This window comes from Mustela nigripes, chromosome 2, assembly GCF_022355385.1.
Source record: "Mustela nigripes isolate SB6536 chromosome 2, MUSNIG.SB6536, whole genome shotgun sequence".
NCBI lineage: Eukaryota > Metazoa > Chordata > Mammalia > Carnivora > Mustelidae > Mustela > Mustela nigripes.
This window is the reverse complement of record NC_081558.1, coordinates 102,666,910-102,680,024: the sequence shown is the minus strand read 5'-3', so window position 1 is coordinate 102,680,024 and position 13,115 is coordinate 102,666,910. Positions and strand designations below refer to the sequence as shown.

Here is a 13,115-nt window from a genome sequence, read left to right as displayed (position 1 = left end):
TTAAAATATTTTGTTTGGCACTGGCGGTAAAGTGGTCTTGAAACAGCTTTTGTCATGGACCAGGAAAATAAGCTCTAAATCAATTTAATATTAGTGGTTATAGTTACATGATTCTTCTGCTCTATTTCTCCAGTTTCATTTTAAACCTCTGTTAAGAACAAAACCAATACAGTGTTTTGTATGCATTTTTGTATTGCATTTATCTCTTTTAAGATTGGTAAGGAAGAGAGAATGATGTTAATGTAATGTGGAAGTCACATTGGTTCATATCTAATTATTCCTAAACAAGCCATAGGAATAAAATTATAATTTTTAATTGGAACGTAAAAGAGCTCTTGGCTCTTTGCTACCCTGAAAGCAAGGGATTCTTTGAACTGTATTTAAGAAAATTAAAGACAAATTATCCGCACCAGGGCCTTTTACTTAGAGATTTGTTCCCAACCGGACATGATTTTTTGCAGTTGATATATTTCATTGCTTTCTGTGCATGTCTTAAAAGTAGCTCCCCACTGCTTTTGTGGCTTTGACCTGTACCAGTTTGGCACCCACCAGCCTTATTTTAATTACTGTTGACCCTTGAATAACTTAGGGGTGGTTAGAGACATAATACTCTGCACAGTTGAAAATTGTTTAACTTTTGACTCCCCCAAAACTTGATTAATAGCCTACTGTTGATAGGAAGCCTTACTGATAACATAAAGAGTTGGTCAACATATATTTTGTATGATATATGCATTATATACTGTATTCTTGAAGTAGCTAGAGAAACCTAAATTACTAAGAAAATAATAAGAGAAAATACAGTACTGCCATATCTTTGTCAAAAAAAATCTATATATAAGGACCCACTTCCAAGGGTCAGCTGTATAGTGTTGCCAACATTTTTAGTCATTTGTTCTGTGGCTCTAGGCTGCCTGAGTGACTAAATTAAATGCCTATTTCTTTGTCTCTGAGGCTATTTTGACCTTGAAACTGAAAAGTATATTTTAACTCTTGAAAATAATGATTTTTAGCTGTTAAAGGTCCAAAGAGTGAAAGTAATGCTTTTGAGAAGAAATCCAGAACATTTCTGTGGTTTTAAATGATTGTATTTCATTGATTGTAAGAGACACTTTCTTCTCATTTAACCTTTTTTGAATTTCAAAGCATTTGTAATTGATGAACTTCACAATTTTTTTTCTCTTTTTAAGGTGGGTGCTATATGATTGATGATATGTACTGGATTGGGTGAAATATGGTATTAGCTAGTAGATCAATTTTAAGAAATTAAAATATTCCCCCCTTTTTATTTTTTAGGAAACCCAGTCTTTTGAAGGTCACACTATAACCTGTGGGTTCTAGAACTGTTTTTCAAAAGTTCGTAATACAGACTGTGACAAAGTTTTCTAAATATTTTATGAAATGGAAGTTTAGATCTTGTTATGAATACTAAACTTTGAAACTACAAAATAGTTTCCTTCATTTAAAACAAAAAATTTTAAGTGAGAAAATTAGCCCATTTTTCTATTAGATTGTTATAGAATTTATCATTTTAAAGTTCAGGTTTTTCTTTATAGTTGTAATTTAATAGAGCAAAGTGGAAGTTATGACTAGAATTATGCCTATTGGATTTTACCATTTATCCATTTGTCATAACTTGTCTCATCATATAAGAATGACTTATTTGGTGTTGCCTGGGTGACTCATTTGGCTAAGTGTCTGCATTTGGCTCAGGTCATGATCTCAGGGTCCTGGGATCGAGCCCCGCATTGGGTTCCCTACTCAGCAGGGAGTCTGCTTCTCCCTCGCCCTCTGCCCCTCCTCCCAACTTGTGCTCTCTCTCAAATAAATAAAATCTCTTTTTTAAAATGACTTATTTGCTTATTATATTTTAAAATTAAAATTCTTATACACGTATTTTCCCTTCCCCAGCTTACAGTCTTCCATCACTTTTATAGCATATCTAAAAGTGATCATTCTGATCATGGCGCTTCCCTGTGCACCACCCCCCAAGCTCCCAAACTTATTTAAACTAATTATCCCAAATCTCTTTTAAGAAACTGACTAAAGCTCTGAGCATCTGTTCTGAAAAATGTTCACACCCCTTTGCAATTTTGGGGAGCAGTTTTAGGAAGTTCTTTTCTTTTTTTAAGATTTTATCTATTTACTTGAGAGAGTGTGAGCACAGAGGGGGAGTGAGAGGGAGAAGCAGACCTCCCCGCTGAGCAGAGAGCCCATTGTGGGGCTTGATCCCAGAACTCTGAGATCATGACCTGAGCTGAAGGCAGACGCTTAACAGACTGAGTCACCTGGGCACCCCTTTTCTTTTTTTTGCTTTTAGCAAATCGTTTAGAAATGCTAGAAAAATATTAAGAAGAGTGATATTGCCTTGATCTTCAGTTTATAGAAATGCTTTTAATGCTTCATCATTAAATTTGATGATTGCTGGTAGATGCTTTAAATGCTTCGTTTTCTTTATTAATAAGAGCTGCCCCGCCGCCATAATTAGGAATAGATTTAACTTTGTGGCAGATTCTTAGAGTATTCTTTAAGCATCTACTAAGATGATCATGTGAACTTTGTTCTTTGATCTGTTCATATGGTTTTTAAAAAATGAATACATGAACTATGTATTTAATTTGCTGTTTTGCCTTCCAAAACATGTTTGTCTTCATATTTGAAGATTGGTTTCTTGTTTTAAGGTTCTATAAACTGATTGTCTAATGAATTTAGAAGCTTTCCATCATCCTCAGAAATGCAGGAATGAGCTATTCCTTGATAGAATTTAAATATACTTATTATACATCTACATTTATTGTGATTATTCATTTTTTAATTCCTCACATCATATTTTATATTTATCACAGTTTTCATGCATGTGTTTTGATTTCTTCCCATTTCCTAAATTTTTTTTATTATTTTAATCACCGTATAGTACATCATTGGTTTTTGATGTGGTGTTCCATGATTCATTGTTTGTGCATAACACCCAGTGTTCGATGCAGTGTGTGTCCCCTCCTTAATATCCATCACCTCACCCACCTCCCCTCTAAAACCCTCAGTTTGTTTTTCCGAGTCCACAGTCTCTCATGGTTCGTCTCCCACTCCAATTCCCCCTTCGTTTTTCCCTTCCTTCACCTAATGTCCTCCATGCTATTCCTTATGTTCCACAAATAAGTGAAACCATATGATAATTGACTTTCTCTGCTTGACTTATTTCACTCAGCATAATCTCCTCCAGTCCCATCCATGTTGATGCAAAAGTTGGGTATTCATCATTTCTGATGGCTGAATAATATTCCATTGTATACATGGATCACATCTTTATCCATTTGTCTGTTGAAGGGCATCTCAGCTCTTTCCGTAGTTTGGCTATTGTGGACCTTGCAGCTATGAACACTGGGGTGCATATGGCCCTTCTTTTCACTACATCTGTATCTTTGGGATAAATACCCAGTAGTACAATTGCAGGGTCATAGGGTAGCTCTTTTTTTTTTTTTTTAAGATTTTATTTATTTATTTGACAGATACAGAGAAAGAGAACGTACAAGCAGGGGGAGTGGGAGAGGGAGAAGCAGGCTTCCCACTGAGCAGGGAGCCTGACATGGGGCTTGATCCTAGGACCCTGGGATCATGACCTGAGCGAAAGGCAGATGCTTAACGACTGAGCCACCCAGGCCCTCCTATTTTTAATTTTTTGAGGGACCTCCACCCTGTTTTCCATAGTGGCTATACCATCTTGCAATCCCACCAACAGTGTAAGAGGGTTCCTCTTTCTCCACAGCCTCTCCAACATTTTGTTTCTTGTCTTATCAAATTTTGCCATTCTAACTGCTGCCCGTTTCCTGACTTCTTTAATTTCAATTCTTTCCTTCCTTCCTTTCTTCCATCCCTCCTTCCTTTCTTCCATTTCTTCTCTTTTCTAATTTTTATGAGTTCTCTTTCTATACAGGTCTTTACCATTGAATTTTTTTTTAATTTTTTATTTTTTATTTTTTATAAACATATTATATATTTTTATCCCCAGGGGTACAGGTCTGTCAAGACAGACCTGTATCGCCAGGTTTACCACTTCACAGCACTCACCAAAGCACATTTTACCATTGAATTTTAACAAATATTTAAAATATTCTCATCAACATCTAAGTGTTATTTATCCCCATATTTACAAACACTCACAGTACATACCCAGCACTTAAGTTTTTATTGAAATTTGGAAATTGGGTTTCAAACTAGTGGTGATTTTGTCTCTGCATTCTTAAACATATGATAATCTTCTTTCTAATAATCTTCTGTTTTAGAAATTAATTTTAAAGCCCACCACTGCACTTAATGTTGATGTCTTATTTATTGCTTTTCTTATAAGAAATATGTTGGGGGTACATGGAACAGTGTACTAGTAAAACATAGGTGATGCAAAAATATTTCTTTTTAATTTATTACAGAAACAACAAATGTTTATAGGTTGTGAGGTAGATAAGGAGATACAAATTAACAACTATGTTTATTCTACTGATCAGCATTAAGAAAATTATTCTAGTAAATAGAAAGATTTTGGTCTTAATTTCAACCATTTTAATTTTCTGATAGACTTGGGAATCTGTGCGGTATCTGTTAATCAGAAAACTTACTGTTTCTTAAACAGTTTTGGAAAATAATGTAACAGCAGTGAAGTAGTAACGTATTTACATTCCAAATTAAATTAGCTTTCAAACCACTATAGTCAGTAAGTAGTAATGTTGCCAATATTGGTAACCAAGATGAAGAGCAGTGGAGGGTTTGATACTGAAGATACCAACCTTAAACATAAAAAAGAATGGGGAAATTTCTAAATGGGTATTTAGAATGTTCTTAATACAGTCATTTTTAAATCCTCCTTCTCCATCCCCTTTCTCTCATCCCATTTTGTAGTTCTTTTCTAGTATAAGTGTTAGCTAATTTAGATGTGGACCATCCTTGTAGGAGGGTTAGTTTTATGCATTCTACTGTATTAGGAAACTCGTTTTATACGAAAAGTTTTCAGTGTTAAAATATTTTTGGTAATTGGTTGAGTTCAACCTTTACATAGTAAGAAATACAGATGAATATTACAGTGCGTGGTAATGGTAGGCCTGGAAAGCAACTTGGAAATACTTTCTCAAGTAATAATTGTACCTCAGGGAATCCCCTTTTTTTCTCCTTTTGGTGACCATACTTTGTTGTATTAAACTTTCTTAAAAGTGTCAGGTATAAGGGGACTCAGATGAATAGAGTCTTAACTGGCTAGAGATAAGACAGTTTGAACTTCCAAAAGAATATTTGCAGTGAATTTAGCCAATCAAATATGTTTAATTCATCCATTTATAATGACACTTTAATAGTAATTTTTAAATTAAAATAACACATACCGTAACATTCATCCTTTTCAAGTGTGTATAGCTCTGTGCACAAGGTTGTGCAGCTGTCATCCCTAAATTGCAGAACATTTCCATCACCCAGAGAGAAACTGGACTCACCAGCAGTTGATTCCCATTTCTTCCTCTCACAAGTCTTTGGAAATTACTAACCTACTTACTGGTTCTATGAGATTTGCCTGTTCCCTTCATTTCATATAAGTGGAATTATATAGTATGTGGATTTTTGTGACTGGCCTCTTACACTTAACATAATGTTTTCAAAGTTCTATATTGTAGAATCTATAAATAACTTATTTATTATAGGCGAAGAATATTCCATGGTATGGATATAACACATTTTATTTATTCATTTATAAATTGATAGACATTTTGGTTGTTTCCACTTTGGGGCTGTTATGAATAATAATACTATGAATATTTGTGTATAAGTTTTTGTATGAATGCACCTTTTTGGTTCTCTTGGCTAGATATGCAGAAGTGAAATTACTCAAATGGTAACTCTTTTTACCTTTTGAGGAACTACCAAACCATTCTGGAGAATGGTTTCACTATCTCCAGAATGACTACATTCCCCCAACACTGACAGTCCCCATTTCTCCACATCCTCACCAGCATGTGTTATTATCATCAGTCTTTTTGGTTATAGCTATTATGGTGGATGTGAAGTGATAGCTCATTGCAGCTTTGATTTGCATTTCTCTGATAACTAATGTTGTTGAACATCTTTTCATGTGCTTATTTTCCATTTTTTTATTTTCTTTGAAAAAAAAAAGTCTGTTTAAATTCTTTGTCCATTTTACAATTCGATTTTTTATTGTCGAGTTGTAAGAATTCATTATATGTTCAGGAGACTTAACCAGACACCTTATGTTTTCTAGATACTGTTAACAAATATATGATCTGCCAATATTCTCTCCCATTCTGAGGGTTATCTTTTCACTTTATTGATAATGCCCTTTGATGAACAAAGGTTTTTCATTTTTATCAAGTCAAATTTATCTGCTTATGCTTTAGTCGTTGTACCTAGGAAACCACTTCTAAATCCAAGGTTGTAAAGATGTTTATTTATGTTTACTTCTAAGAGTTTTATGTTTTAGCTCTTATATTTAGATCTGGATCCATTTTGAATTAATTTTTATACATAGTGTTAGAAAGAGGTCTGATTTAATTACTTTGCATCCAGTTGTCTCAGCATCATTTGTTGAAAAGACTCTTCTTTCCCCCATTAAATTCTCTGGGCACCTTTTTGAACATCAGTTGACCATAAATGCAATGATAACGTTTCTGGACTCTTAATTCTGTTCCATTGATACACATCTATCTTTACACCAGTATGGCAGTCTTGATTGATACAGCTTTGTAGGTGCACCTGGGTGGTTCAGTTGGTTAAGCATCTGCCGTTAGCTCAGGTCGTGATCCCAGAGTCCTGGGATCAAGACCCACATCAGGTTTCCTGTACAACAGGGAATCTGTTTCTCCCTTTGCCCCTCATGCCACTAGTGCACTGTGTTCCCACTCAGGCGCATGCGCATGTGATCTCTCTCCTTCCTCCCTCCCTCAAATAAATAAATAAATGATATTTAAAAACCACAACTTTGTAGAATGTTTTGAAATTGGGAAGTGTGGGTCCTCCACTTTGCTCTTTTTTTTTTTTTAAGATTTTTATTTATTTATTTGACAGAGAGATACAGAGATAGCACAAATAGAGCAGCAGGCAGAGGGAGAGTGAGAAGCAGGCTCTCCACTGAGCAGAGGGAGCTGGTTGTGTGGCTGGATCATCAGGACCTGAGCCTAAGGCAGCTGCTTAACCGACTGAGCCATCTAGGTGCCCCAACATTGCTCTTCTGTTTAAAGATGTTGTTTTGACTCTACTGGGTCTTTTGCATCTCCATATGAGTATCAGGGTTAGCTTGTGGGTTGCTGAAAAAAGAGCCACATGACATTTTGGTCAGGATTGCGTGGTATCTAAAACCCTCCTAATTGCTTTAAGAGGATGATAAGGAACCATTTTTTTTTAATCTGTCTTGAAAACTGGTAAATAAAGTAACAATTTAAGTATTTCTCCTGTTATTCATGTGTGAACTATATCAGTAGATAACCAGATAGTAGGTGAAGAGGAATATTTATGTATATACTGTTTAGTAAATGAAAATGAAATGGTAGAATTAGACTGTCCCCATTTTGCAGCTCGCAGTGAGTGAACCGATTAAGGCATTGAATATCAAGAGCTCCGAACATGGAACATCGCAAGAAGAGATAACCAGACCTTATGTAATTCTTGATAAAAGGACACAGTACTATCTATAGTCTTGCCAAAAGGATTAAACATGAGATTGGTCAAGTTACTGCATTCAACTGCCACTTTGCAGAAAATACAGAAGCCAAAGGGGCTGCATTGAATTGTTCCATGAATATAGAGTGATTTTTACTGGGAAAGGCCAGGTCAGATGCCTTGAGTTTTCCAGTAATTACAAGGGGTAACATCCATTTAAAAAGATATTTAAAAGACAGATTTTTTTAATGATTTCTTTCCTTTTCAGTATGAACCTTTTTTTTTTTTTAATCCTTTTAGATTCTCTCACATTACTTGTGTACATTCATGGATATGGAGAGAGATGTACACACATACACATAGACATGAAGATAAGTAAATATACGTGTATGCACATATTGCATATGCATTTACACATTATACATATACATAAGTATACTATTGATTTGGTTTAAAATGTTCAAACTGGGGCATCTTGGTGGCCCAGTTAAGCAGCTGCCTTTGACTCAGGTCATGATCTTAAGGTCCTGAAATCTAGCTCCATGTAACATGACTGCTCCCTGCTCAGTGCGTAGTCTCCTCCTTCCTCCCCTTCTGCCTACCCCTTATTCCCCCTCTCTCTCAAATAAATAAAGTCTAAAAAATCAAATGTTCAAACTGTTAGCTTCAAAACATGCTTTCTTCATTCAGCAATCTATGTTTTCAGGTTTTCCTATAAAGAGAAGTAGATTTTTACCCTAAATGTCTATAACTTTTGTAGAATGTACCATAATTTCGTTAGCTTTTTTTTTTTTTTGGATATTGATAGGAAGCTTGTTTCCAGTTTTTCTTCACTACAGATTTTAGTGAATATCTTCCTGCATGTATTCTCGTCAAAGTACATATTAAGTTGTGAAGTAGCTGTAAAGTTTGAAAAGATGGCTGGGGGGGAGCCTGGGGAGAAGGAAAAAAAAATGATAATCGAGTTTCTTTCCTTATCTATCTACTTTTAAAGTGTAAGTGTATGTAGATTTTTCTTCTGCCCAATTGAGTATTTAAACTGTGTTAAATTTTGTGAGTGTTTTTGTACCTTCAGCCATACTCAGGATAAAGTAGAGAATTCTTTCCATTGGTTTTGAAAATAATCTGAGGTTAGTGCATAAAAATATTTCATATATCATGTTAAATGAACTAGCTAATAGTAATATGAGTTTGATTGTTTTCCATGTAATTTACCATTTCACAGAAGGATGTTATTTAAAAAGTGATGCTGAGGTTTTGTATTAACTTGCAGCACTGAAATTCAGAGTTAAAGGGATTTTTAATATATTTTACAATGTACATATTTGTATACAACAAATATTTATGCTTCTTACTGATGCTATGTGTAAATTTAGTTTCTAGAAGTGGGATTATTGGATTAAGGAATAGAAACATTTTCAGGACTTGTGAAACATTGGAATCTGCCCACCAGAAAAAGACCCCTACCAAGAATATGATGATTTATGCCCATTTCTCTGAATGCTAACATTATAATTTTTACATACTAAGGAAGTTGAGCATGTTTTTTCTAGAAGTTTACTGATCCATTTGTATGCCTTCTGTGACTATCCCATTATGATGTTTGCTGTTTTTTTCTAATGATTTATAAGAGCTGCAAATAGTGGCTAATAATTTTGTTACAAAATTTGTTTCTATCATGACTTATGTCTTTTTGAGTATTTTTCTTGGGGGAGGGGGAGAATATTTTAGTTTGTTTTGGTTTTATTTGTATGTATACACATTCTCAGCTTGAGTTGAAAAACATGTACTTTTATTTTCTACCAGTTCCTATAATTATGATTTCCTTTTACTTTTGTGTATGGGGTAAGGTAGATTTGGTTTTCTTAAAATTATGTTCCTTTAAAAGTAGATTGCATAGAGTTAAGTGTGAGAGAGTGAGAGAAAGAGACAAAAATTCTCTTATAGTTAAAAAGAAAAATACTGTTCTCTAATAGACTGATTTTCAGTTAGGATTTGAAAAGGCTTTTTTCATTTTTATATCCATTAACTGAATAAGAAAACCAAACTAATTTAGTCAGATAACTTTGGCTTTTCATTTTGACTTCACTTAAACAACTGTGTAGTTAGAGATAACAGCATTCAGCTGACATTGGGTAAGAAATGAGCAAATTTGTATTCAGATTTCTTTTTCACCTTCCTAGCTCTGAATTATTTCTTAAACTTCTTTTTTTTTAAATGATAAAGTACACATAACAAAAAGTTTACCATTTAACTGTTTTTGAGTTTATAGTTCAGTGGTATTAATATACAGTCACATGATAGTGCAGGCATTAGCACCATTCATCCCCATAACTCTTTTCATCTCGTGAAAGTGAAACTTGATGTCTGTTAAGTGTCACAATTCTCCCCTCCCCACAGCCCCTGGCAGCAACCATTTTAACTTTAGGTCTTTATGATTTTGACTACAGTTGAGCCTTGAACAACATGCTTTTGAACTGTGCAGGTCCACTGATCTGCAGACTTTTTTCAATAAATATATTGGAAAATCTTTTAGACATTTGCAACAGTTTGAAAAAACTTGCAGATGAACTGCATAGCCTAGAAATATTAAAAACATTAAGAAAGAAATATTTATAAATGTAAAATATATGTAGATACTAGTCTGTTTTTTCATGATTATGAAATTATAATTATGATTTTCTCAACTTTTTTCTACCTTTATTGTAAGAATATGGTCTATAATATATATAACATACAAAATATGGGTTAATTGTTTATGTTATTGGTAAGGCTTCCCAGTGTAAGCTATTAGGAGTTAAGCTTTTGGGCATTCAAAGTTATACACGGATTTTTGATAGGGGGTTGGTGTTCTGACCCCTGTTCCAAGGATAAAGCTGTATTTTAGGTACCTCGTATACGTCTGACCCCTGTTCCAAGGATAAAGCTGTATTTTAGGTACCTCGTATACGTGGAATTACACAGTATTTGTCTTTTTGTGATTAGCTTATTTCACTTAGCATAATGTTCACAAGGTTCTTCCACATGTAACATATTGCCCAACTTTTTTTTCTTAAAGCTAAAAATATTCCATTGTATGTATATACCACATTTTGCTTATTCATTCTCCATTGATGGACACTTGGGTTTCTTACATGTTTTAGCTATTGTGAATAGTACTGCTATGAACATGGGTGTACAAATAATCTCTTCAGGACCCTACTTCCAATTCTTTTGGGCATATACCCAGAAGTGGAATTGCTGGATTCATATGGTAATTCTATTTTTACTTTTTTGAGGAACCACCATACTACTTTCTACAGTGGCTGTACCATTTTATATTCCCCGTAATGCACAGGGGTTCCAGTTTCTTTTGGAACTTTTCTCTTTTTTCAGTAGGAATCATCCTAATGTGTGTGAGGTGGTATCTCATTATAGTTTTGACTTGCATTTCTATAGCAGTTAGTGATGTTGAGCATCATTTCATGTGCTTAGTGGCCATTCGTTTGTCTTCTTTGGGGGAATCTCTTTCCAAGTTCTGTGCCCGTGTTTGAGTTTGGTTTTATTGTTGACTTTTAGTTAGGAGTTTTCTGTATATTTTGGATATTAATTCTTTATTAGACATATGATTTGCAAAACTTTCTCATTCCTTGGGTTGCCTTTTACTCTTTGGATAGGGTCTTCCGATGCACAAAATTTTTATGAAGTCCAGTTTGTCTGGTTTTTTTTTTTTCTTTTGTTACCTGTGCCTTTGGTGTCATATTCAAGAAATCATGGCCAAATGCAGTGTCATGAAGCTTTTGTGTGCTGTGTTTTCTTTTAAGAGCTTATTGTTTTTGTCTTCCATTTAGGTCCTTGATGCATTTTGAATTTTACCTGGTGAAAATTAGATAAGGATTCAGCTTCATTTTTTTGCATGTAGATATCCACTTTTCCCGGCACCACTTGTTGAAAAGATTGCCTTTTCCCTGTTGAGTAGTCTTAGTGCCCTTGTTGAAAATAATTTGACCATTTATGTGAAGGTTTATTTCTGGACTTTTATTCTGTTCCATTGGTCAATACGTTTGTCTTTATGCCAGGACAAACTTGTTTGAATACTTTAGCTTTGTAGTAAGTTTTTAAATGAGGATGTGTGAGTCTTCCAGCTTTGTTCTTTTTCATGATTATTTTGGCAATTCAGATTTCTCGAGATTCCACATGAATTTTAGAATGGGTTTTTTTCTTTTTGCAAGAATTCTCATTAGTATCTTGACAGGGATTGTAAATTGCTTTGGGTGGTATTGACATCTTAACAGTATTTAGTCTTCCAATCCATAAACACAGAATGTGTTTCCATTTTTTTTCTGTCATCTTTAATTTCTTTCAGCAGTGTTTTCACTGTACAAGTATTTCACCTCGTTTATCCCCAAATATTTTATTCTTTTTGATGCTATTGTAAATAGAACTGTTCCTGTAATTTTCTTTTTTAATTGTGTATAGAAATGTAACTGATTTTTGTGTGTTGACTTTGTATCCAGCTACTGTCCTGAATTCATTAGTTCTGACAGCTTTTTGCTGAGTCTTTAAGGTTTTCTACATACAATATTATATCATCTATAAACAGAGATCATTTTACTCCTTCCTTTCCAGTATGAGTGTCTTTCCTTTCTTTTTCTTGCCTAATTGCTCTAGGTGCAACTTCCAGTACTGTGATGAATACAAGTGGTGAAGCTGACCTAAATTAATCACAGTTTACCATCCCAGTTAACCCCCTGGAAAATTGCAAGCCTTCAGCAGACTCCAGAGTTCCAGAATAGTTATATCAGACAGATCATTCCTGTGTAATTGTCTTAAGTGGAAAGACACATTTTTTGTGCTTCCCACTCAGCCATCTTCCCATAATCTGAAATAGTTTTTGTGTTTTTTTAAGATTTTTTATTTATTTGACAGACAGAGATCACAAGTAGGCAGAGAGGCAGGCAACGCAAAGGTAAGCAGACTCCCCGCTGAGCAGAGAGCCCGACACAGTCCCAGAACCCTGGGATCAGGACCTGAGCCAAAGGCAGAGGCTTTAACCGACTGAGCCACCCAGGCGTCCCTGAAATAGTTTTAATAATCAGATATTTTATTAAAAACTGGTATGATTAAAATGGAGGCCTATTTTTCTCAGACTTAATGCATTAAACTATACAATATGCTTTCCAGATAGTTCAATATTATTAATTATTTGTTATGAAACCATGATTTGAATTGAACTCACTTTGCTTTTCAGCACTTTTTCATATATTCGAATTTTCTTTACAGAAATACCGGTATCAGGATGAAGACACACCTCCTCAAGAGCACATTTCCCCACAAATCACTAATGAGGTGATAGGTCCGGAACTAGTTCATGTCTCAGAGAAGAACCTGTCAGAAATTGAGAATGTCCATGGATTTGTTTCCCATTCTCACATTTCACCAATAAAGGTAGGATGAAAATTTTATTTTGTTGCTATGAATTATATATT

The 13,115-nt window shown here is 34.5% G+C and overlaps 1 protein-coding gene across 12 annotated transcripts in view; it reads left to right on the top strand.

Annotated features, from left to right (window-relative positions):
• Positions 1-13,115, top strand: part of DLG1 (discs large MAGUK scaffold protein 1) — a 261,346-nt gene that overhangs the window by 95,656 nt on the left and 152,575 nt on the right. For all 12 annotated transcript variants that reach the window (XM_059391228.1, XM_059391229.1, XM_059391227.1 and 9 more), the window contains exon 5: positions 12,910-13,074. In XM_059391228.1, the coding sequence (XP_059247211.1) occupies positions 12,910-13,074 (165 nt within the window). The remainder of the gene's footprint in view (positions 1-12,909; positions 13,075-13,115) is intronic.